Here is a 22,195-nt window from a genome sequence, read left to right as displayed (position 1 = left end):
TTCCTTCACTGAGCTACAATCCTTGCACTCAACATTGACTGTGTCTTGGTGCAGTGACTGGCTTCTGATCCAGGTCAGTTATTCCTATGCTAATACATGCTCTAACATGAGCTGGGTGTGGTCTGTCTTGAAAATCTGGTGCATGTGTTTGTAAGACTCTGTGTTTCTGGAATATTTGTACTCTTTATACTTTAAAATGTGAAAATCTGAGAGGAATACAAACTTTATAGGGTGACTACAAGGTGTCAAAAAAGAAAGAATGAAGTTTATTTTTTTTCCAGACAAGCTTTTTATTTACATGCTTCTAATAACTTCATATTCTTGTTATTCATGGTGAAAAGCTGGCAAATGCAGTGGCTAGTTCTGAGCTAAGCAAATGTTGATTTTAGCTATCAATTTTTGCTAGGTCCTAGAACAGATGACTGTTGGAGCTAGCAGCTTGGTTTTTCTTTTATTCATATGGCACTTTCATCCTCTTTAGTTTCACAAAAGCTCAGGATGCTTCCCAGTTTTGAGATCATTGCTCTGCCATGCTCGGTTGAAATTGGCCACAAGTCAAAAGTTACTGGGAGAAAGATGGCACAGCAGAATAGCTTTGTACATGGAATTAGGGCTAAAGGAACTAATTGCTTATTTCTGCAGCTGGAATAGCCAAGGGTAAAAAGCTTTAGGTCTTATGATATGCTCCATAGGCACTAGGACTGCAAGGAATTGTTTCTATTCTGTACTACTGCTAACAACTTAGGCCTATGACAGACTAATGACAGTGCTGGTAGGATACTGACTTTCCTTAGTAGCTTTTTATGGGGGTAAGAATTGCTGAATCTTAGTTAAACCCTTCTTATTGTTCCCGAGGTCCTCTTTGTCACAGATAATGCTTTGTGATGGTATGAAAAGTAGATTCAGATTTTCTCTTTAGCCTTTTTCTGGTGAAACTGAACTTCCAGAGGGTGAAACAGGAAGTGGTTTTCCTAATCTGCTTCAGCTTTCCTGATCATAGTATTTGAACCTAGCACATGTCTTCTGCATGGAGTTAAATTTTTTTGGTAGGCACTTGATTCCACGTAGAGTAACAGCCACTACTTCAGGAAAAGTAGTATTTTTTATTTTTTTTTTTCTTAAAGAGAGGGTACTGCATTAATTTATTACTCTTTAAACAAACTTGTAAAAGTTCATAAAAAATATATATGTAGAAGTCTTGCAAAATAAAATCACAAATTTATTTTAATACCTCAGCTGCTGTAGATTTCTCAACAGCTACTACATTGATAGAAAGAGTTTTTTGTTTTGGTTTTATATTTTAATTATAGAGATGATACTCTGAAGAGAGCAACTCTCAGTGGCTGATCAGTCCCACTTCTGTCAAGCATACTCTAATGCAAAGGTTTTTTATCATAAACCAATTTTGATTCTCCTTTGTGGAGAATCTTTAATTCTTTGCAAGGTATTCAAGTTGGACAGTTGCTACATTTAGTATTTTTCAGGCCACTGTTGGATTGTTCTGGTGCTTGCTCGTCAGTCCATTTCTCTAGTCTTTCAAGGTCCTCCTGGACATTTCCCATTGTATAGATGAGTGTTTTGAATCCCATTTATGAAACTATTTAAAAATGGTATATGTTCTCAGGCATAAAATACTATTGCAAACATGTTTATACTTTTCAGAATTGTAGAAAAAAAAGTAATCTCCCTTGCATTAAAATTTGTAGTTAAGAGTTTCAGGATTTTTTTACTTGTAATTACTTAAACAACAGTGGTATAAGTAAAATGTGTGAATAAAACAAGAAAAGAATTTTTATTTTGAGGCTTTGTAGCATTTCATTTCTGTGGCAATATAACTTTCAGATGTGATTTTTATTTTAAATGCTAACCATTTAACTGGCATAAACTCTGCAATGCAAGTACAGGCGTAAATACTCATTCATACAAGTTGATTTTCTGTTGGAAGAAGCTGTGTTAACCAGTAAAGGCTTACTTCAGAGTCTACCATCTCAAACGAAGTCTGCTCATTAAAGTTTTTTGGAAAATGATGAGTTCTTAAGCATTTCTATACAAAAGGAGAGCATTCCACCAAATATGTTTTACTTGTTTAAAATATCTAGTATTGTAGGTCTCAAAAAGCAAATATTAGTAAAACATATCTGTCAAAGAATGAAACTCCAAATTCACTGCAAGGAAGAATATAATAAAGGTGATGGTAGTACTATCTATTTATTCTGGGCAGTTAGGAGTAAGTATTCTACAAATAACTTAATTGTCTGGGCCCCAGCCTATTCTGGAACTTCAGATATTTGAAAATCAAACCAGAGGAGAAAACGTCAGTTTGGAATTTTGTTGTGCAGCTGATGTCACTTTTTATTTCTTCATAAAACCGGGTACTGCAGAATAATAAGGCTGAAGAAGTTGCATTTGTCACACATTCTGGAATTTTCTATTACGTTTAGAAAACAAGTGTTGTAAAACTTACCTGTCTGGAAACCAAAATGCTTTGAAAATCTATTGCTGTAGAGAATGATAAATGACTAGAGTTAAATTTTGCACATACGGCCAGATAAAAGTTTATCTTCAGGGCATGAGTAGCTGCCAACAATCTGTCCAAACTACTTTAATCTGTTTCTCTACTTCAGTTCCTATTCTGTTTTTAGCATTTGATTTAACTCAGGCTTGAAATGTTTTGGTATCTGCTTTAAGCCACTGAGTTCTACTGATTTGATGTGATCAGCTACTTGTTTTAAGATGTAGTCAGATAGTATGAATGTTATGCAGTGGAAGGAGGTGTTCTCAGCAGGCATTAGGCTCCCAATAATATTCTACTCTTTCTATTTGAACTGTAAAATTACACAGTAAAATATTATTAGACGGCATGATAATATATACAATTCCCTAATAATTTTTATTTTCTGTCTGTACTTGTCTGACTAGTTCAATCTATTTGTTTCATTAGATTTGCAGCAAAATAAGTATTAACAAAGAAATATTTTAATTTTTTTTTCTTTATTTAAAGAAATTACTAGTAAGAGTTGATAAAATTGATGTGTAAGGAGACTGGATTGTGTTAGGCATAAATTAACCTGTTCCTGTTTGGCAATGATAATGCATTTTCCCACAAATTCGAGTGGATTTTGTGGCTTGACTTGAGTAGCAGTCTGAATGTCCCAAAATCCCAAACAATTCCCACAGTTTGAGAAACAGTGTAGAGAAACTGAAGGTGAGAATCATCAAAGCAGATCCCAGAAGCAGGTCAAGTCAGGCAAAAAAATATATGTATATTAAGAACTGATAGATTTGTTGGTATGTTGTCAAAGGCTTTGAAAATAAAAACCCAAAATTACTCATGCAAAAGTAGGGTTCAAGAATTCCTTGTGTAAATGTTTATAATATGTTGTCTCTAAAGTATCTGTAAAGTCCAGTGTTAAATCTTCCTAGCTGGGTCTGTTGTTTCTTCCCAGTTACCAAACAGTAAAGGAAAATTTGCTTTTCCATGCTAAATTTAACGAAAAATTTATTCTCTTGTTTTTCACATGCCTGTTGTAACCTGATGGCTTTGTCAACTCCTTTGACTTGTCCTTCTCTGTGTTTAAGCTTTATGATATACCAAGTATTTTATTACTGCTCTCCCTAATTTAGTTAATGGAATGTCCTTCACGTTGATTATTATTGCTGCTGCTAAAGTCTTAGAGGCAATGCAAGTTCTCAGTGTATACAGGAATATTCGGCCATATGCTATTCTCAACCTCCTCTGTGAGCTCTGCTTTCATCAAAAGAGGAAATGCTCCTTAAGTCTTCTATAAGCACTCTTCTTTGAGATGTATATGTAGTTGTTGTTACTGGTCTTTAGAAATACATAAGTGCGTTAGGAAGGTTGATGCAAACAGCGAGTTCTCCTGTGCTGCCAGAGCTCTCAAATCATGGAGCTGTTTCGTTAGTACTCATATTTTATCTGAAAAGTGAGAACTTTTTCAGTGTTCTAAGCCTTGTCTATGGCAGGCTTTTAAATTTAGTCATTACTCTGAAGATGTAAATAATGCACGCCATCTCTTTTCTGTATTACTGGGTTTCTGCAAAAAGAGATTGCAGTATGCATCAGAAGAATAATGGAGAAAAGTGGTGCATCAAATCCTATTAAATGGAAAAAATTAATGTTTTTGAGTATCCTTCTGTATATCTCAAAATAATATTAATCAGTAAGTGAAAAATTTTAGAATGTGAATATTAATGTAGACCTTTTTTTAACTTGGACCATTGTTTGCTGTATCTGAAAATTCCATAATGTTTTAATAGAGATAAAAATTCCTAAAGCATACTGAATCAATAGTGCAATTCAAAAAAGATGCAATGTGATCAAGCCTGGATTAAAAAACGTCTGAGTTCTTGTCAATAAGGAACTGTGATGAGTTTAGGGGTATCATATTGACTGTGTATTAATACATGGTATCCTATAAGACCATCAGCTGATTGTTTAGAATGTAAATGAAACTGTTCATGGATCCAGTGACTGATGGCTTAAATTCCAATTAATCAATTGCTTCATTGGTTTCTTAATTCAGATCAAATATCTCAAGTACACACAGTTCTTCCCTGGTCTTAAGAGAAATTAATGCTTTTAAACTAATTTAATCAGTCTTCTATAAATGTGCATCCTCTGGAATGGCAGTGTAGCTTAAATGTTAAAGATGTTTCAAATATCTTGCGGTTTTGTTCCTTCTTAGAAAAATCATAATTGAAAGCTTCTCATTAGATTAGTAAATGAAACTCTGTACTGCAATATGTCATCCTGGTGCTGCTATTCACCTTGTCATCAGTTTAAAATTTTCATGTACGTAGTCACTTAAGTAATATAAATGATTTAAAAATGAAGTTGTTTGTAAATGATCTGGTGTTAAGTGTGCAAAGTCAAAGTCTGTTTTTCTTTTGTTGGGTACATTCTAGTAACCCATCTCTTTCAATGTTTTTCACTTAAAGCAGGAAGGCTGGTAATGTTGCCAGAAAATATAAAGCTGTTTATGACACTGCAGTTCCACGTGCCCTGTTTCCCACTGACCCATCAATTAATTCATCAACACTTGACACAAGCTCTTCACTCTGACACTTATACCAGTTGATCTTAATTTGATTGCCGTTAAAACCTTCCTTTCCTGACAACTGTTGTCAATTATACAAAATAAAATCAAGTATTCATAAGTAGTCTGTAATAGGATATAGGCAGACAGATTTAATAATTCAGTTTTGCTGAGGCTTGAAAGGCGTTAGTTGTAGCTGTTGTTCTCATTTGTAAAAAATTCATTGGATACAGCTCTGGAGAGAGAAGGCAGACATAATTTTATTTATTTAGATTTGACAGAGAAGAACCCAGACATGGAGTGATGGTTTAGCTTTATCTCCATTTAAGAATAACTGACAGGAATTCTTATCAGTTGCATATTATAGAAAGTAAATGCAATTTACTTTTATGTTGCTTTTTTTTTTTTACTAATTTCAGTGCATACATTCTAGGGTTACTTTTTGACAGTATCTGTAATGGACTGTGGAATTCAACGCTGCATTTATGCGGAAAAAACAATACCTTTTCAAGACTGGGGTGCTTGCTCTTTATTATGCTTGTAAAATACGCATATTCCTGTACAACTGCTATATACAACTAAATTACTCTTACAATTAGTTGTTTCCCTCTGATGCATCTTCCGTACAGTATAACATTAAAATGTGTGCTATGGCATATTTGAATTCTGTTTGTAAGTTTGCTTCAGTGCTTATTGGCAAGTTGACTTTTTAAGCTAGCCAATAATTGGCAAAAAATTTACAAGCAGAAATCTGTTAACTTTAATGTGTTTTTGAGAGAACATGAAATAGTTTTTAGAACTTCTGTGTTGAATAACTTCTTATACACTTTACTGTGTACAGTGATGTTTGTAACAAATACCATGTGTGGGTTGACTGGTAAGGCTCTGTGCATTTTCATGTACTTGTGAAATCTAAATATAGAAACATTAAAAAAAATAATTTTGCTTGTAAAATGCTGATTAAATAGATGTAGTCAAAGACAAGGTCTGCTCTAAGTTGTTGCTCAAAGCAAGAGCAGACAAAGTGAAGAATGGAAGTGTGGAACTGCTTTTATAACATGTCATTTACTTTGTTACTTTTTAATGCTAGTCAGAATAAGTTATTCCTAAGCAGGGGTTTTCTTCCTGAATTGAGAATCCTCTTGTGAAGGTATTCTTGAGAATCTCATGACTTAGAATTGCTTTCTCAGAACCTTCTTCCAGGCCAGGAGTTGGGAAATTAAAATTAAGTTTAGATACAGGACAAGTTGGAGAGTTCAGTTTGTTATGTCAAGAAAAATACCTTAATTTTTCATACTGCTATTAGTCAAGAAACATGGCCAGTCCTGAAAAGCAAGTATTAGCATGTTTTAGCTTTAGGTATTCTCATATTTTCCAACCTTCTCTTTGTAAAAGCAAAGCGAGTAGACTTCATGATCAAGAAGGAAGTAGGGAGGAAGCTCTGTCTTTTCATCGTGCCACTCTACCTGAACTTTTTACTTCCCATTTTCAGAGTCTGATTTGCACGTAATTTCCATAAGTTGATGCATGTATTTTAAAATACTTTGATTCAACTATGCAGTCTGGGATTATTCAAGAGTATTACTGCCTAACAAAGAACATTAGGTCATGCTTTTATGACCGGTAGGATATTCTGTGTCTGTCTGGTTATTTTATTAGGCTACTAAGAAAAGTATACAACAGAACAGTCTTTGCCTAAAGTGTATCTGAAAGAAAAATGTCTGTGATATGCAGGAATGTATGTAATCTAACAAAAGAGATGCTACAAATAACACAGTTTTGATTTTGCAGAAAGCTAAGTCTCTCTGGGGCAGTTGAGATTTTCTTTCCACACATATTTCAAATATTAAATATCAGTGTAATTAAGATAAAATAATTTATTTTTCATTTCAGCTTTCCATTAAAATCAGGTGATGCATTTGTACATAGAATAAATTATTTTCCTTTTGTGAAGTAATTGTTCTTAGTCTGTCAATACTGCTATTTTGGGTTTGTTGTGATAAGTACACTTTCTATAAAAACTACTTGTTAAACAGGCTGAATATTAAGCTAATTGTTTTAAGGAGAAATTATCTGCCTTTCTACTAAACATTTCCAAATCAAATAAAATAGGAACAAATAATTTAATTAATACATAGCAAATTTTGTTTTCTGAGTGACTTTTTAAATAAACCCTGGAAGCTACAATACATTTAAGAAAATATGTAACATCCCAAGAAATAGCCTGTTTTCAGAAGCCTATTTCAAAAACTGTGTTTAATATTCTAGAGTATGTATATCAAAATTAAATATAGAAGCACAAGTTCATTTACATTACTATAATTTCAGGAATTTACAGATCTCCACATATAAAGAAATTAACACATAAAATGCAATTAACAAGTTTGATAGTATAAATAAAAACAGATTAGGCTATCTGGTGATGATGCATAGTATTAATTAAGAGAAAGCTTGTGATATAAATGTGTTTTACTTGATTGAGAAGCTTCCCTTTCTAGTCTGGGGAAGAATTTTTAGAATTTTTTTTTTTTTTTTTTTTTGTTCCTCTCCTGCACATTTTTTGTAAGGTGAAAATACAACCAGCTTTTTCAAAGTGTGTATTTAGTTTGGGAATTTCAGGGCCCTTTTCTTCAGGATTCCTGGAGGCGGGTAGGTCACTGATGCATGTGCACATGTACACCATTCCCAGAAGCATTTGATGTGTAAATGTCCTTCAGGTATATTCTGACTGAAGCCTTAAGTCCAGCATACATGAAGTAGAAATGTTTCTGCTTACTCTGTATTAACAATACCTTTGTTTGACAAATCTAGGCCAGGCGTATCATGGCCCTAGATTAGTGCCATCATAAATGAGCTTTTTAATCTCTATTTCAAAACACCATAAAAGCTACTGAAGTAAAGATTATTCTTCCTTAATATTCTATTAGCACACAAAATAGCTTTAAAAAATATATTTTTATCCATAATGTCCCAGAAAACATAAGTAAGAAGTCTGTTAATAATTATCAATGTATCCCTATAATGTAAAGTTACATTTCAAGTTTTTAAATTTGTTTTCATCCTTTGTATTGAGGTGTGTTTTTTCCATGGAAAAGCAACCTTAATGTAAATTACGGACAGAACTCAAATAATTGAGGTCTTGCTAAACCACCAAAACAGAATTGTAGTCCCAGGACTTTTCTAAGCATTCAAGTTTCAAAGTTTCAACTGAAGTGGTTTCAAAAATCAGTTTAGGTGCTTGAGCAGCACCTTGCATGCACTTCCTCTACATTGATTTCTCCCTGTCTTCAACTGATTAGGCTAAATGAATATTACATACTTGTAAATTAGTTTATATGTGCTCATGAAGTTTGCACCACTTTTGATAAATGTTTAAGCTATTTAAGTCCAGCATTAATTCCTTGAATCAACCTTAAATTCTAATTCAGATAATTCCAAATTTTTCACTTGAATGATGGAAGTAAATCAGATGTTCAAAATGTACAACTTTGTCTACTAATGCTGACAACTGTATAGTTATAGGAAATGGTCATCTGTGTGCCTCACTGTATAAAGTAAAAGTTTTAAATTTGGGTGTTCTCATTTATGTGTAGCCTTATGGAAATTTCTCATGTTCAGTGTGCAATTAAATTTTTCTTTTTTAGTTTTTTCTTTTTGTAAACACCTAATTTTGATAGATAAACACTTAAAATACTTAATGACATATCCTTAAATGCCTTCTTTTTTAAAGTGGCACAAACTTAAAAATATTACATTCTTTGTGTGCTGTAAAATAATTGTCAGGTTCAAGAGTTATTTCTGTATTCAGAAGGAATAGCAACTCCTGACATGTATAGATGATTTGAGGATTTTTTTTTTTTCCCCTGGCAAATCATATTCAGGTTAGAAATGTAAGAGACTTTTAACACTGTCCTAAAGCATTCTGCTGAAATATGTAACACAATTTTTCAACTTTTTTTCTGTGAGTATTTTTGTTTTAATTTTGTGATTGGATGAGGAGGGTGCAATGCTTCCAAGCATTTTAAAATTTAAAAATTAAAATCCTTATTTTTTTTTTCAAAATACTTTGATGTTTAGAAGTTTTATGTACTGCTTACTCAAATACCTCTCAGAGGTAAGTATATGTGACTTCCATACAATAGACAGTGGGGAATATTTAGTTTTACAAAAATACAAGTTTTTTGGTAGGGGTGGAGAGTTGTTTTTATACTTTCTAATCACATATTTAATCATCTGTGTTTATAGCTTAGTTAAGCCAGGTTACCCTAGAGAATAGTTAAAATTATTTAGTCAAATCTACTGCAATATTTGAGGTGGAGAAGAGGATTTTATTGTTTCGGTTTTGCTTTTGTGATCACTATTGAAAGCTGACTTAGCAGAAAGCAGTCCCTTTTTCTGGATAAAAGGGAAACAGGCTATGAGATAAGTTATTGATGAAATTAACTGCTGAAGTGAAGAGGAAATGCAGCTGGCCAATACATGTCATAGTGTGAGCTCTATTAAATGAATATATGTGCAGTCAACCATTCACAGCAGCCACACTGGTCTTGAACTGCATTGATCTATAGTATAATTCTAAATGAAATTGATGCAAGAGAGCAACCATTGACAGCAAGGGTAAAGAGAACCATGAAATGTCTTATACAGGAAAAGTATGATGGAGAGTAGGCTCATCTATGCCAGGACAGAAAGTGCAGTGATGCCAAAGTGTTTCTAGGTACTTCACACTTCATTATAATGCAATGGATGTCACTGACTCTTCAAAAAGTGCTTTATAGTATTTTATTCTAGTAGAAAATCCATAAAGAATTCTGTTAAGAATTTAAAACCAGCTCTTCAAGAACTTAAGACACAGCTTTGCAGCTTGCATGTGTGAGCTTTGGGTGAAATTTAGCTGTGATAATGTTTTCTGAGAGCTGTCTATATTAACAGTTAAAGATGTATTTACAATGTGCTTAATATAAATAGAGCTGTTACATTAAAGTCTGTAAGATTCTTTCAAGTCTGCTGTACAAGAACACTACCTTTTAGTCAGGTACAATTTCAGCTGGCTTCTCTCTCAAGCATGTCCTTTCAGGCAGATAGCTCATCAAACTGCTTAATTTGCAGACTTTGATGGATAGAACATGGGGTTCTGTTAGACTTTACTTACACCAGGGTCTATCTGTCCTACAGAATAATCTCTCTCTTGATTTATGTTTGGTGGTAGGTACCCTTTCTTGGCATACTGCCTTGACATATTCTAGCAGACTCTCTTCTTGTCTGTAATAAGACTCAAATCTGGATAAACTCCTTTGCAGTGTTTCCTTCTCTTAATTGCTACCATGTCGCTTCTAGGGGTAAAACTACTTCGTTATATTTTATTGGATTGGTTGAAATGCAGATGGAAATATGTGTGTTGATATATGTGTCTGTTTGCTAAAATTTATAAATAACTTGTAAAATCTGTTATTTGCATGCCCATAGCACCCTGTAACAATAGTGTATACATTTGTTTAGCTGTAGTATAAAGGAAATTGTAATTACTCCTTCAGAAATATTGAAGGCTTCTCTAGTGTAGCAATTGTGAAGAGTTTTTAAATGACACCTTTTTAAATGACTTCAAGCTTGATGTAGTGGCAGTTAATTTTGTATGTTTTAATAGATTTGCAGTGTTTGTGTGTGGTCTTTTTTGAATCTTACATTAGTAATATATGTCATACTCCAGACTTGATGATATCCATCAAACTAGTTATGGGGGTGAGGGTGGCCTCTGCAGTGGTCTAACTTTTTTGTTTCTTCAGTACTGGTCTTCTGTCTGTACAGCATACTGATTCTCTTCAGTGTATTTCAGTGTGTATCTTGAGTTTCCCTCATATCTTAAGTACTTAGCATGTGTTGACAGGTTTCTTTAGTCTTGGATCTCCAGTAGTTGCAGATAATTCAAAAATACTTCTTTTAAGTGTAATACATTCAGATCCACATTGTTTTGAATGCTGTCCATGTTAAGGACTTATTTAAAATTTGTTTTCAAACAAAGAGAAAGCCAGGAGATAAAATAAGCAATGAAAGTTTGTGATGTCATACCAGCATGGAGAAAAAAAATCACAGTATTCTGTTGTGTTGGAATTGTAAAAGTGACAGAATTGCATGAAGAAATAAAATTAAACCTTTTTCAACTCCAGTTTAAGTTGTTTCTCTTGATGATAACATTTGAAAACCTTTTTAGAAACTTTGAAGAAACCTGTAAAATAAAAGTTACCTCCATTCATAGACAGACATATTGTTCATTTTATTAGAAAAAATGGTGCAATTGTGTGATATCTAAAGCATTCCTGGAAGAGAGTACACAGATACTCCAAAACACAAATCCTTTTGTACATTGCACATTTATTTAAAAGTGGTTGTAAATTGTATTGTTTTTTGTAAATTGTATTCTACATGTTTTAACCCAAACTGAATTTTTGAAATCAAAATGATAGCTTGATGTCTCTTTGTAACTTGAAGGTTCGTGTTTCATTCGAACTGACCAGCTGGATGGAGAAACAGACTGGAAACTGAAGGTTGCTGTCAGTTGTACGCAAAGATTGCCAGCTTTGGGGGTAAGCATTCTGTTTGCTTTTAAGTAATCTTCTATGTGTGCATTTATATCTGTTATCCAAAAGATTGTTACAGTTACTGTAAGTCTTGAAAAATACCCGTTACTGGAACCCGTTACTGGAACCTTAGTTTTACTCCACTGAATGCTGAACAAGAAGTTAGTTACTCAAATATTCCTGGTTTTGCATTGAGAAGAAACTGCGTTAGAACTGTATCTTTATCTTTCAACCTAGTGGTTCTCATGGCTGTCCACACAGAGATTCACACTCTCCAGAAGCAAGTCACAGTTACAGTGTTTTCAACCAAGTGTTAGACTTCTAGTGCAAATTATTCTTGTCTCAGGAACCATTGCTTTAATCACTTTATTGTGAGCTTGGGAAACAATAGTCTGCTCCTGGAAGGTGAAGTGCTTTTTGTTGTTAACATTCTTTCTGGTCTGGCTAGGTGCAATGTGCAGGCTCTTGCAAGCAGGGTTCTCTAAGAGTGGTCTGAATGTGGGTATTTTTTGAGTGCATACATGTATTCTGTCACAAGTAAATCTAAAATCATGTAAAGGGACACAGGTGTGTGTGCGTGTATATGTACACTTACAAAGTAGACATATACCTGCAAAAGCAAATGTAAAATTGTATAAATTTTACAAGAAGCTGAATTGTTTCCCTTGTACTGGGAAAGCTTTCTGTTATACAGGTGAGTTGACTTGGTATTAGGTGACCTCCTTTGAAAACATACTCAAGTGACAAGCTTGTGGAAATTTACCTCTACAGAATTTCTGGTGTTATGACACTAAATCTTTTAGGCATTTTATTAAAGGCAAATATAACTTAAGAAGATTATTCCATCTGAATAGCAAAACTATTAGATTTTCTGCAGTTGCAAGACTTCTGCAGTTACACTTCCAGAAATAGAGTTGCTGCCACAGTTGTACTAGCAAAACGGAGAGTTTTCTCCTGTGTTCATATTCTCTGACTACTGGCTTCACAAGTGACAGGAGAAGGAAGAAGTAGTTACATTGAAATTGCGTTTTAGAGGATTGAGAGCAAGGTTTGGAACCAAAGGTTGGTCACACCGGACAGAGATGCCAAATCAGGCTTAAAGTCATGAGTTCTGGTGCAAGAACAGATTTTAACAAATATTCTGTAACCTGCAGTTGAATTTAATATTTGTAATAATGCTTCTCCTGTAGTTCCTAACATTTAATCAAGGTCCTCTTTTTTTTTTTTCTTATTAAAATAAAATTATATCAAAATTCGGGACACATGCAATCTGTTTGACTAAAATACAGTCAACCTTCTATCTTGCTTATTTTTTTTTTTTTAATTCAGTATTACTTTTCCAACAGTTACTCCTGTGTTCAACTTAGTTGTTATGTTTTCTTTGTCTTTTTTATTTGGAAACATCACTGACTGCAGTTGCAAATAGTGTGCAAAGCACTGCCTCAGAGTTTAATTTGTTGGTTATAATTTCGATATTCTGAGTTTAGAACTTTTGGTGTACTTAGGCTGATGAAATCTGGAGTAAGTTACAATGCAAAGGCTTCTCTGTAATATCCTTTGGAAAAGAATAAAAGCCTTTTGCATTAACTTTTTTTTACCCTATAAAATCCAAATCCATGTTTTAAGTTTTCCCCTTCTTGTTAAGCATAAAGCATGGAATTACCTTTCTAGCTTTCATGTTAGGTAGAACATGAAATTTTTATATTGTAATTTTTATATTATGTTCTTTGTTTTAAAAAAATAAAAATCAATCAATAGACTTGACAAATAAAGTATTAGGCATCTATGGAGATAATGCAAAATTATGCTTAAATCTGTGCAGTATGATTTGGAGAACTGAACAATTATACTTTTTTAGACCAGTAAAGCAGAAGTGGTTGAAGTTGGGATGTATGCATTTGAATGGTGGGACATACAGCCTGCAGACGTGAAGGTTTATTTCAGGTGGCGGTTGTCCTGGATATGAAGGGGATGGAAGGCAAGATATCACCAGGAAATTATTTGTGCATCTTGAAAATAATATAGAGGAGTCATCTGTACAATATAGTAACTATTTCTTCCTTAGTTGTTTCCACTTGGGGCTATTAACCTCCATCTAACTGATTTGGGCTTCTTGCAAGATCTTCGTATTCTCCCTCTTGAGCTGTAGGGGATTACATGAGTTGTTTTGTAAATGTGGTTAATCAGGAGCTGCTTCCACTTAGCAGACCTTTCTTGGCTACCAGCAGCATATGAAAGCCACAAGCAGTTGATGTGCCTCACACCACTCAGTTACTGGTGCTCACAGGCTTTGTCTGCATAAGCTGATATTTCATTCTGAAGTAAATGACACTGGGTATAATACTTCCTGCCAACTAAACTAAACTACTTCCAAATTTTTGTACTATGGGATTTGGTCAAATCACTTACACTTGGTGGTTCTTCACTGAGCTCATTTTAAATGGCTGCTCCCAGCAAGTCTTACACTGTTTGCAGTGCTTATGTCATATATGTGCTTCGCTCCTAATCCCCATCTGTCCGTGACTTACTTTGGTGAAGTGATAGCCTAATGCACCCAAATGTAAATGGTTTTTAAGGGATTCTCATATCTGTCGCAAAAAAAATGATGCTCAGTGCCCATTGCAGAATACTATTTCTATTCCTGCAGAAAAACACACTGGTAATTCTTAGATTTAAAAAAGCTAAAGTAAAGGTGAAGACACTTTCACCTTTGCTCAAATGACAGTGATATGTAGGAGTGTCAGTCATGTAAACAAACTCTGTGGAGTTTATCTTCTTTTTCAACAAAAATAGCATTATGAAATTATTTCACTGTCAGCTTAATTTTTGTGCTTTATAATAGAGTTATAAGCTATATTTGCATGTGGGCCTTACAGGAAGTTGAAATGCAGTGTCCAGAATTATTTCTTTATAGTTACACAGTTGTGTTCCTTTCCTGTACAAAATGCCAGGCGGATTGTTCAGTGACCCATCCAGCTGTTGTGTCCGGCAGTGCAGCCTGAGCACCGGTGCATGCCCGGAGCAGCTCAGGGCTCCCAGCATGCCTGCTCCAAACCCAGCCCTCCCTGCTTGCTGCGGGAGTTCAGCATGGTGGCACAGTCCTTGGTTCCCAAGGTTAAATCCCTATGGGCATGTGGCAAACCGGCTGCTTCTCCCAGGCACAGCCCATGCCAACGAGGGCAGTGGGGTGCTGTCCCTGCAGCTCTGCCCTCTCTGCCCCTGGACTGACGTTTCAGGGTGTTACCAGATAGATCACATTATTCTAGCCAGCCTCTGCCCATAGTGGTCTCCTGAGTCATCACACATCCCTGCCATAGTAGCTTCTCTGCATTTGTGATGCACTTTCAAAGCTGAGACTTACAGTTCATGCTTCCATATTGAAATATATTTTTAATAATTTAAAAATATAATTCATGCAAGTTGAGCATAAAATAGACTATGAATAGTTAGTTCTTGTGTTGGATAGAATAAACTATCCATAACTGTCATTCATTTTGATTTCTTTAGTTATAAAAACATAGTAATTAAGATCAGAAAAGACCTCTAAGATTGTTGAATCCAGTGAATAGTTCCACTGTGTTCACCACTAAACTGTGTAGCCAAGTGCCACATCCACATGCCTTTTGAACACTTCCAGGAATGGTGATTCCACCACTTCCCTGGACAACCTGTTCCAATGCCTGACCACCCTTTCTGTGAAGAAATTTTTTCTAAGATCTAATCTAAACCTTCCCTGGAGCAACTTGAGGCCATTTCCTCTGCTCCTGTCACTTGTTACCAGGGAGAAGAGACCAACCCCCACCTCGATACAACCTCTCTTTAGGTAGGTGAGTGAGTATCTTGTGTTGGCACGAGCTGTCAGCCGTGTCACCAGAGCAGCACTGTAATCCTACCCACTGTGACACCCAGAATAAACAAACCTTCAGACCTTCAGAGCTTTTCTTTAAGAACAGACGACACCACCAAGACGATCTGTACAGATTTTTTTGTCTTTCTAAAGCACTTAATGTGATCAAAGAATTAAAATTTCAGCAAGTCACGTAATGATGGCTGAGCAGCAAATATGGTAACATGTAGATTAGGTTTCTTGCAGTTTCATAGTTATAGGTGGGACAGTTCTGGCAATACAGGATTTCTGAGGCATTCTTCTCTAGTTTGTGTGATCAGCTATATTTATTAACAGCAGTGAGGTCACTAATTTTCAATAAATGGTGACTTGCTGATTTATATCAGAAGATCCATACAGCAGTAAACAATACCATTTACATTTAATTAGTTTTATTGAACCAAAGGCAATTTTATTTGCAATGAACTACATGTTATGATTAAGAATGTATTTTAATGATCTTTAAGTAAGGTGAACAAATGTTGCCCTTGACCTAATAGAGGAGATTTTTCTATGTTATTGATAACTGTGGTGATTTTTAAATTGTGAAATGCAAAAGAGATAATTTTCATTATTGTACCATCACAAAGTCATTTTCTGACTTGCGGGATAGAAGAATGAAATTCTTCTTGAGAATTCTTCTCAATTATTAAGTATGAGATAATTAAATGCATATCATTTTTTTTTCAGGAAAACTCATCTACTGTTATATATATTATGAATATATAATATAATATAATATATATATGAATATATATTTTTTTTACTTGAAATTCAAGTCTTTAATGTAGTTTTTTTAAATCTAGAACTGTTACAGTCCCCACCCAAACATGTTTTTCTCCTGAGTAAGAAGGTAGCTGAGGTCATTTGCCCTTTTTGCATCCTAAAAGTGATATAATTTTAGATGTAGAATACTATTTCCTTTGAAGGTATCAGTAGAACTATTTGGCTTCAGTGAATCAGCAGTTCAATGTATTAGTGTGAAAATTAGTCTTTACTGAAGCCGAGTTTCACAAATCTCCCATCAGTTAAATTATTAATAAAAAGTAGTTGCATTTTCTAAAAAGAGTAAAGTCAAATCCTTTGTTTAAGGTAATTTCCTTTTCCCCTGCTTTTATATAAGGGAAAGCATGACATAACCTAACAAGGCAACTATTTCTTGCCTAGTGAGCAGAAATTATATTTACATGTACTGTTACTTACAAATCTTGATGTCTCCTTGTTAAAGTCACCCTCATTATTTCTTTCAAGACATTGAGAGGAGAAATGCACAGCTTCCATACTGGAAAAGCAGCACTTGGTGAAGAAACATCTTTGTATTACAGGAACCTTTGCTGAATGGAGGTTGTTGAATGGAGTTCATATGAAATTCGTCTTCTGTAACTGTATCATTATACAAGTTTTTCTTTCTTTATCTCATATTATAAAACGAACATATTTTATTGGCCTGAAAATGGTGTCCAGTTGGAGTACCAAACACTTGGCTACAGAAAATAGGAATCTTTAACTCTTTTCTTTACCTTAATAATGAAAAAAATACTTCAGAAATCTACTGAGCACAAGTAATATGCTTTTATGTCTTTCTGCCACTCATGAATGAAATGCCAATGGACTAACACCCTTGATTTCCCCCAGAGGATAGTTTTTGTTTAATTTTACAAGAAAACCCTATGCACTTCTGGAATACTATGCCAGTTATAGCTTCTAGCATTTCAGAGTAATGCCAATAATGTGCAGATCTCAGTTTTTCACAAAGATAAGTACGTTTGTTTCATAGCTGAAATTCAAAAAGGAAAAAAGGAAAACGCAAATTTAGGTGTTAAATCAGAAATACGAAAGGGGAACAAAAACACAAAAAGGCACCGAAGGAGTATGGTAGATAGAAATTTTTACATTTGAAATGTAGCAAAGGAGATTACAGTAGAAAAAAATAGAAATATTAGAAAGAAGGAAAATACATTACTGTACAAATGACAATTCCCTTGAAAAAGGTGGATATTTCTACTTTCTTTTATATAATATTGCTTCCCACTAAGGTGTTCTTTGAAAAGAGATAAGTTGACGTATTTCACTAGCAGTTTTTATTGTGTATATGAGCATGTGTGTGGTATTAGCTTTCTTCTGTGTTATCCACTACTGAGAGACTCTTTATTTTTCTTTGCATAATAAAGCACATAATAGCATAGATTAGCTAAATTGTAGGTGATAACAGATCGGAGAGAAGTGAATGATGAAGATATAGGATACCACATGTGTATTAGTTTCATATGAATTATTTCTCGTGAACCTGTTGAAAGTAGGTTGGAAGAACAAGGGTGCAATGAATGAACTTCATGTGATAGACTTCAATAAATGGCAAGTGGTTTAAGATAAGTTGTGATATTCGGTGTTCAGATTTCATTCATGTTTTTAAAAAGCATATGAAATAAAAAGTGTGTGCGTTTTTTGCAAGCTATGAGAGATTTCTGCAGAATATAAACACAATTCATTATAGAGCACATTCTTAGACTAGTCAAACATATTTCATAAATGTACATTAAATTTTAAGAAAACATTCATTTTGATAAGGAAAAACAAAAATATAGTGATATTCATCAATCTTGCCATTTTATCAGAGAAACTAAGGGATATAAATATGTTGGGCTTTAAGAAATTGACACAGGTAGACAAGCGCACGTTTAACTAATTTTTCTACTGTTCAAATTTTGTAACATTCTTACATTCAAAATGATGGGAAAAAAAATAATGGCCTACTTTTAAAAGTAGTATTTGAGCCAAGGCGTGGTTATATGTCCATGAAAGAGGCTGTAAAATTAATTCTGCTTTGGAAGGCAGCACATTCTAGCTAGCATGAACAGGATATTGTACCCATGTAATTTAGTCCCCAGAGATGGTTTTTGATTAGCCTTTTGCAAGATTCATCTAGTAATGAGGGATGGAGATAACCCAAATAATAGAGTGGGAAGGTGTACAACCTTGCGTTTGATCAGAGGTTAGAATTCTTACATCGACTGGGACTTGGTATCAAGCATCTGCTGCTTTCCAGAGTAGAAACTGGATTGTTGTATATTCATGCATGACTGCTCAACTCCCTTTGAAATCCCTTTGCTGCTGTTGGTCCTGACCATCTAAAGAGTAGCAAAGTGTTTGCTTTTGTGATTGAAAAATTCCTCTGTATCAGGGTTTTAGTCCGAAGTATTTTTTTCTTGGAAGGTGGATGTTTTAGAACAATTATTTGATAAAATAATTGTTTCAGGATTTTAAGGTGAACCTCCCCAGCTGTCTAGGGACAGCTCTTAAGATCTAACAATCATCAGATTTATCAGATTTTTTTTCTTTTGTTTATACTATACTGCCATCTATTTATAGAGGCTGCTACTGTACTGTCTTAGGAGTTTCCTGTTCTTAGTTTTAAAGTAGGATGATTTGTGGTTTGTTTGCTGTCATGAGTAGTGGTACCACATATATTAGACCAAATTTCATCAGACTAGTTTTGATGTATCCCTGAATTTAAACATTTGAGTAATCCTGTTGATGTAGTCAGGCTTTCCTGGAGCTCATAGGGTTTTCACAGAGGTGCTAGAGCATTCAAGAGAACTCAAATCCATTTCATTGTTTCCTCTTGTATTCAGTTGGCTTTGTCCTTGCTGGAAAGATATTTTTTCCCAGTTTCATTAAAAAAACCCAGCCAAGAAACAAACCAACCCTTCTCCTCCCCCACTTTATTTTGAAAAGGACAAATATCCGGAAAATACTTTAAGATTACACTATTATTAATTAAAATGGGGCTGTTAAAATAAATTAGATAAAAATTATCTAACTCTTATTATAAATGTAAAAGTTTAGTGTTTGAACTTATCAACACATTTAGGATATCACCTTGAAGCTGATTCCTCTATAACAAGATGTACTAGAAAAAAAACCACGGTGTTTCTTAGCTGGGTAAAGTTGTGTGGGCTTAGTTTGGGGGAGTTGGTGGGGCTCATAACCTGGAATCTTTACCAGGTCTTCAAAATACATGATTATATTTAAGTAATATTAAGTACATTATTCTGTTTTACAGGATCTCTTTTCAATCAATGCTTATGTTTATGCTCAGAAGCCACAGCTGGATATCCACAGTTTTGAGGGTACCTTCACACGGGTAAGTAGTCCATTTAAATACATGTTCTACTTCCTTCTTTTATACTTCAGTCCTTCATGTAGTGTCAACATTGTATCAGATCTTTCGTTCGCTTTACAGCAGTATTTTTTCCTATGTTCCTGCCGTATAAAAATATCCTGTTTAAACAGGTATTGCAGAAAACTAATGCTTAATGAAAAAATCAGAATTGGAGAGTTCAGTATTTTTTGGTTGACATCACTTTTATCTTCTTATGTGAAACTCTTTGTGAACAGTATACTTTGTTTCCAGGCATCTGATGTATTGTTCATATGTGTCAAAAACAGACAAGTTAAATAATAACAGTAGCCTGAGACAATGCATCTGGTAGTTTATGTGCAATAAAAGTGTGCCTTGCTTAACAGCATTTCTGTCCAAAGTTCAGTTTTCTCAAAAAGTAAAAATAGAACTAAAAGCTACTTATGAGGGCTTTTTATTGAGTCTCTTCTCCAGAGATAATTATATTCAAAACTGATTAAAATAACAATGCAATAATATCTATGGCTTGTTTCTGTTGTTTTCAAAAGGTGGCCTGCTAAAGCTGACCCTTAAAATCAGTGTCCTAATAGGTAGCAATTCTTTTTTTTTTAAAATAGATTTACAGTTTCGTAGCAGTGCGTTGGCAGATATAGGGGTTGTTCTGTTAATTTTAGCCAAACTCAGTGGTGATAGACTCATTCCTCTTGATGGTTTGTTTCTAAAATAATTTGAGAAAATTAACTGCTGCGGAGGTAAAGAAAAGGTTTTTTTACCCGTGACTCAAATTGGTAATAGATTTTGTTCTGTAATTGGAATTCCAGTTCACAATTGTAAATACACTGATGAATGAGATATTTCAGTTGCTGGCTCTTGAAGACCAATTTATACCAGTAACATAGTCCATGCTGCCTACAAAGTAAATGTCATTTGTTCACACCTTCTAAAGCAGTAAGCAACAGTGTTTACTTAAACCTCGTATTGACCAATTGTCCAAATGAAACTTCTATTAACAGCTGTAAATTCATATTATTCCTCTCAGTGGCTAAGTGTGTACTTTCCTACACATATATTAAACTCTTCAGAATCTTTTTAACAACTCTGGTATAAGTAATTGAGACATTGGGAAATCATCACAGTCATTTGTGTTGTGAGTTCTGTTTGTACACATCATAAGAGCTGTATGATTCAAACATCCCAAAATGTGTAAATAATTGTGGTGCATTTTATGGTTTCAGGATTGCATATATGGGTTTTTTTGGGTGCTTCAGTAGCAAGGATAGTTTAAACTGAACTTCTGTGTAAAACATCTGAGGGCATTGCCCTCAAATTTTATTCACAGTGAATCACACTAGAGATTTTTCAGCAGTGTTTTTTTGTTAGTGGTGTACCTTCTGCATTGTGAAATGTTGTTTTAGGACACTTGTTTTCTGATTTATCTTTCTGCTTTTGCTGTGAGCCCTTGCTTCTTACAATAAATCAGTTCTTGCATCTAATTTCTGTTTTATGTTAAAGCAAAAAAAATTAGTGTGCTTAGTGATGCTAATGCATACATTTTTTCCTACTTAAGCATTGATGTTCAAAGAATTCTTGCAAGGGTAGGTTGACAGGGTAATAGCACATTGATTTTTCTTTTTCTTTTTTCCCCCCATTATGGAGACAGAGTACTAACAATGTAAGAGACAAACTTAAATAATTTCAAAAAGTGCGTGTCCATAAAACAAACCAGAAACTTGGGAGCACAGTTCGTGACTTTTTATGAGCAAGCAAGGTCTAAGTACAAATCTATCCAGCTGAGAAAAAACCTAAAAAACCTGAGAGCTGACAGAAGATACCTTTTGCAGAATGTCTGCATAATCATGTCAGGAGACATCAAAGCTTTGCTGTACTCTAGTGATATCTGCCAGCTTCACAAGTTATTGTTTTCCACTGTTGGTGTGTTATATGCAGTCAGTGCATGAGAGTTAGTGTGTGTCATGGATGATCATGTCTGGCCCTTATATAATGGCATAAATTAATTCCTCTCCTCCTTTCACATTTACTAGACACCCTATCAAAAAGCAATAGATGAAATAAATTAGTGTTTTGTGGAAATTTATGAGATACCTTTATTTGTTCTGAGAGCATCATCCATGTCTTGGCTGAGCTTATTTTTAAATAAGGGTGTACAGAACAAGGATGTAAACAGATGTAGCTACTAGAGTTTCTCTTCTATCTGATGCTCCTCTGTAGGACTGATAGATGAGGAAGCTATTTTATCAATGCTGAATATCTGTAAAAAAGACGATCGAAGGTAACTGTACTTCTTAACCCAATTTTTACCAGTTAGAGCCTAAAGAGTATTTTAGAGTATTACATCAGTGTGCATTGGCCTAGCCAGTAGCATTTAACCATTGTTTACTTCTGTATAGAATAATGGAAAGTCTCTCTTGCTTTTAACCTTGGCTATTTTTGGTTTAAATTTTGTTTTTTCTTTCACTATTCCCTTAAGAATATTTTTCTTTTATTTCTTCTGTATTGCAGCTCTGTGCTGTCCCCA

At 34.4% G+C, this 22,195-nt stretch overlaps 1 protein-coding gene across 3 annotated transcripts in view; it reads left to right on the top strand.

Annotated features, from left to right (window-relative positions):
* Positions 1-22,195, top strand: part of ATP9B (ATPase phospholipid transporting 9B (putative)) — a 154,062-nt gene that overhangs the window by 50,060 nt on the left and 81,807 nt on the right. For all 3 annotated transcript variants that reach the window (XM_058831637.1, XM_058831636.1, XM_058831638.1), the window contains exons 8-9: positions 11,544-11,638; positions 19,582-19,662. In XM_058831637.1, the coding sequence (XP_058687620.1) occupies positions 11,544-11,638; positions 19,582-19,662 (176 nt within the window). The remainder of the gene's footprint in view (positions 1-11,543; positions 11,639-19,581; positions 19,663-22,195) is intronic.

Source organism: Poecile atricapillus, chromosome 2 (assembly GCF_030490865.1).
Source record: "Poecile atricapillus isolate bPoeAtr1 chromosome 2, bPoeAtr1.hap1, whole genome shotgun sequence".
Lineage (NCBI taxonomy): Eukaryota > Metazoa > Chordata > Aves > Passeriformes > Paridae > Poecile > Poecile atricapillus.
This window is presented reverse-complemented; position numbering and strand designations above follow the sequence as displayed.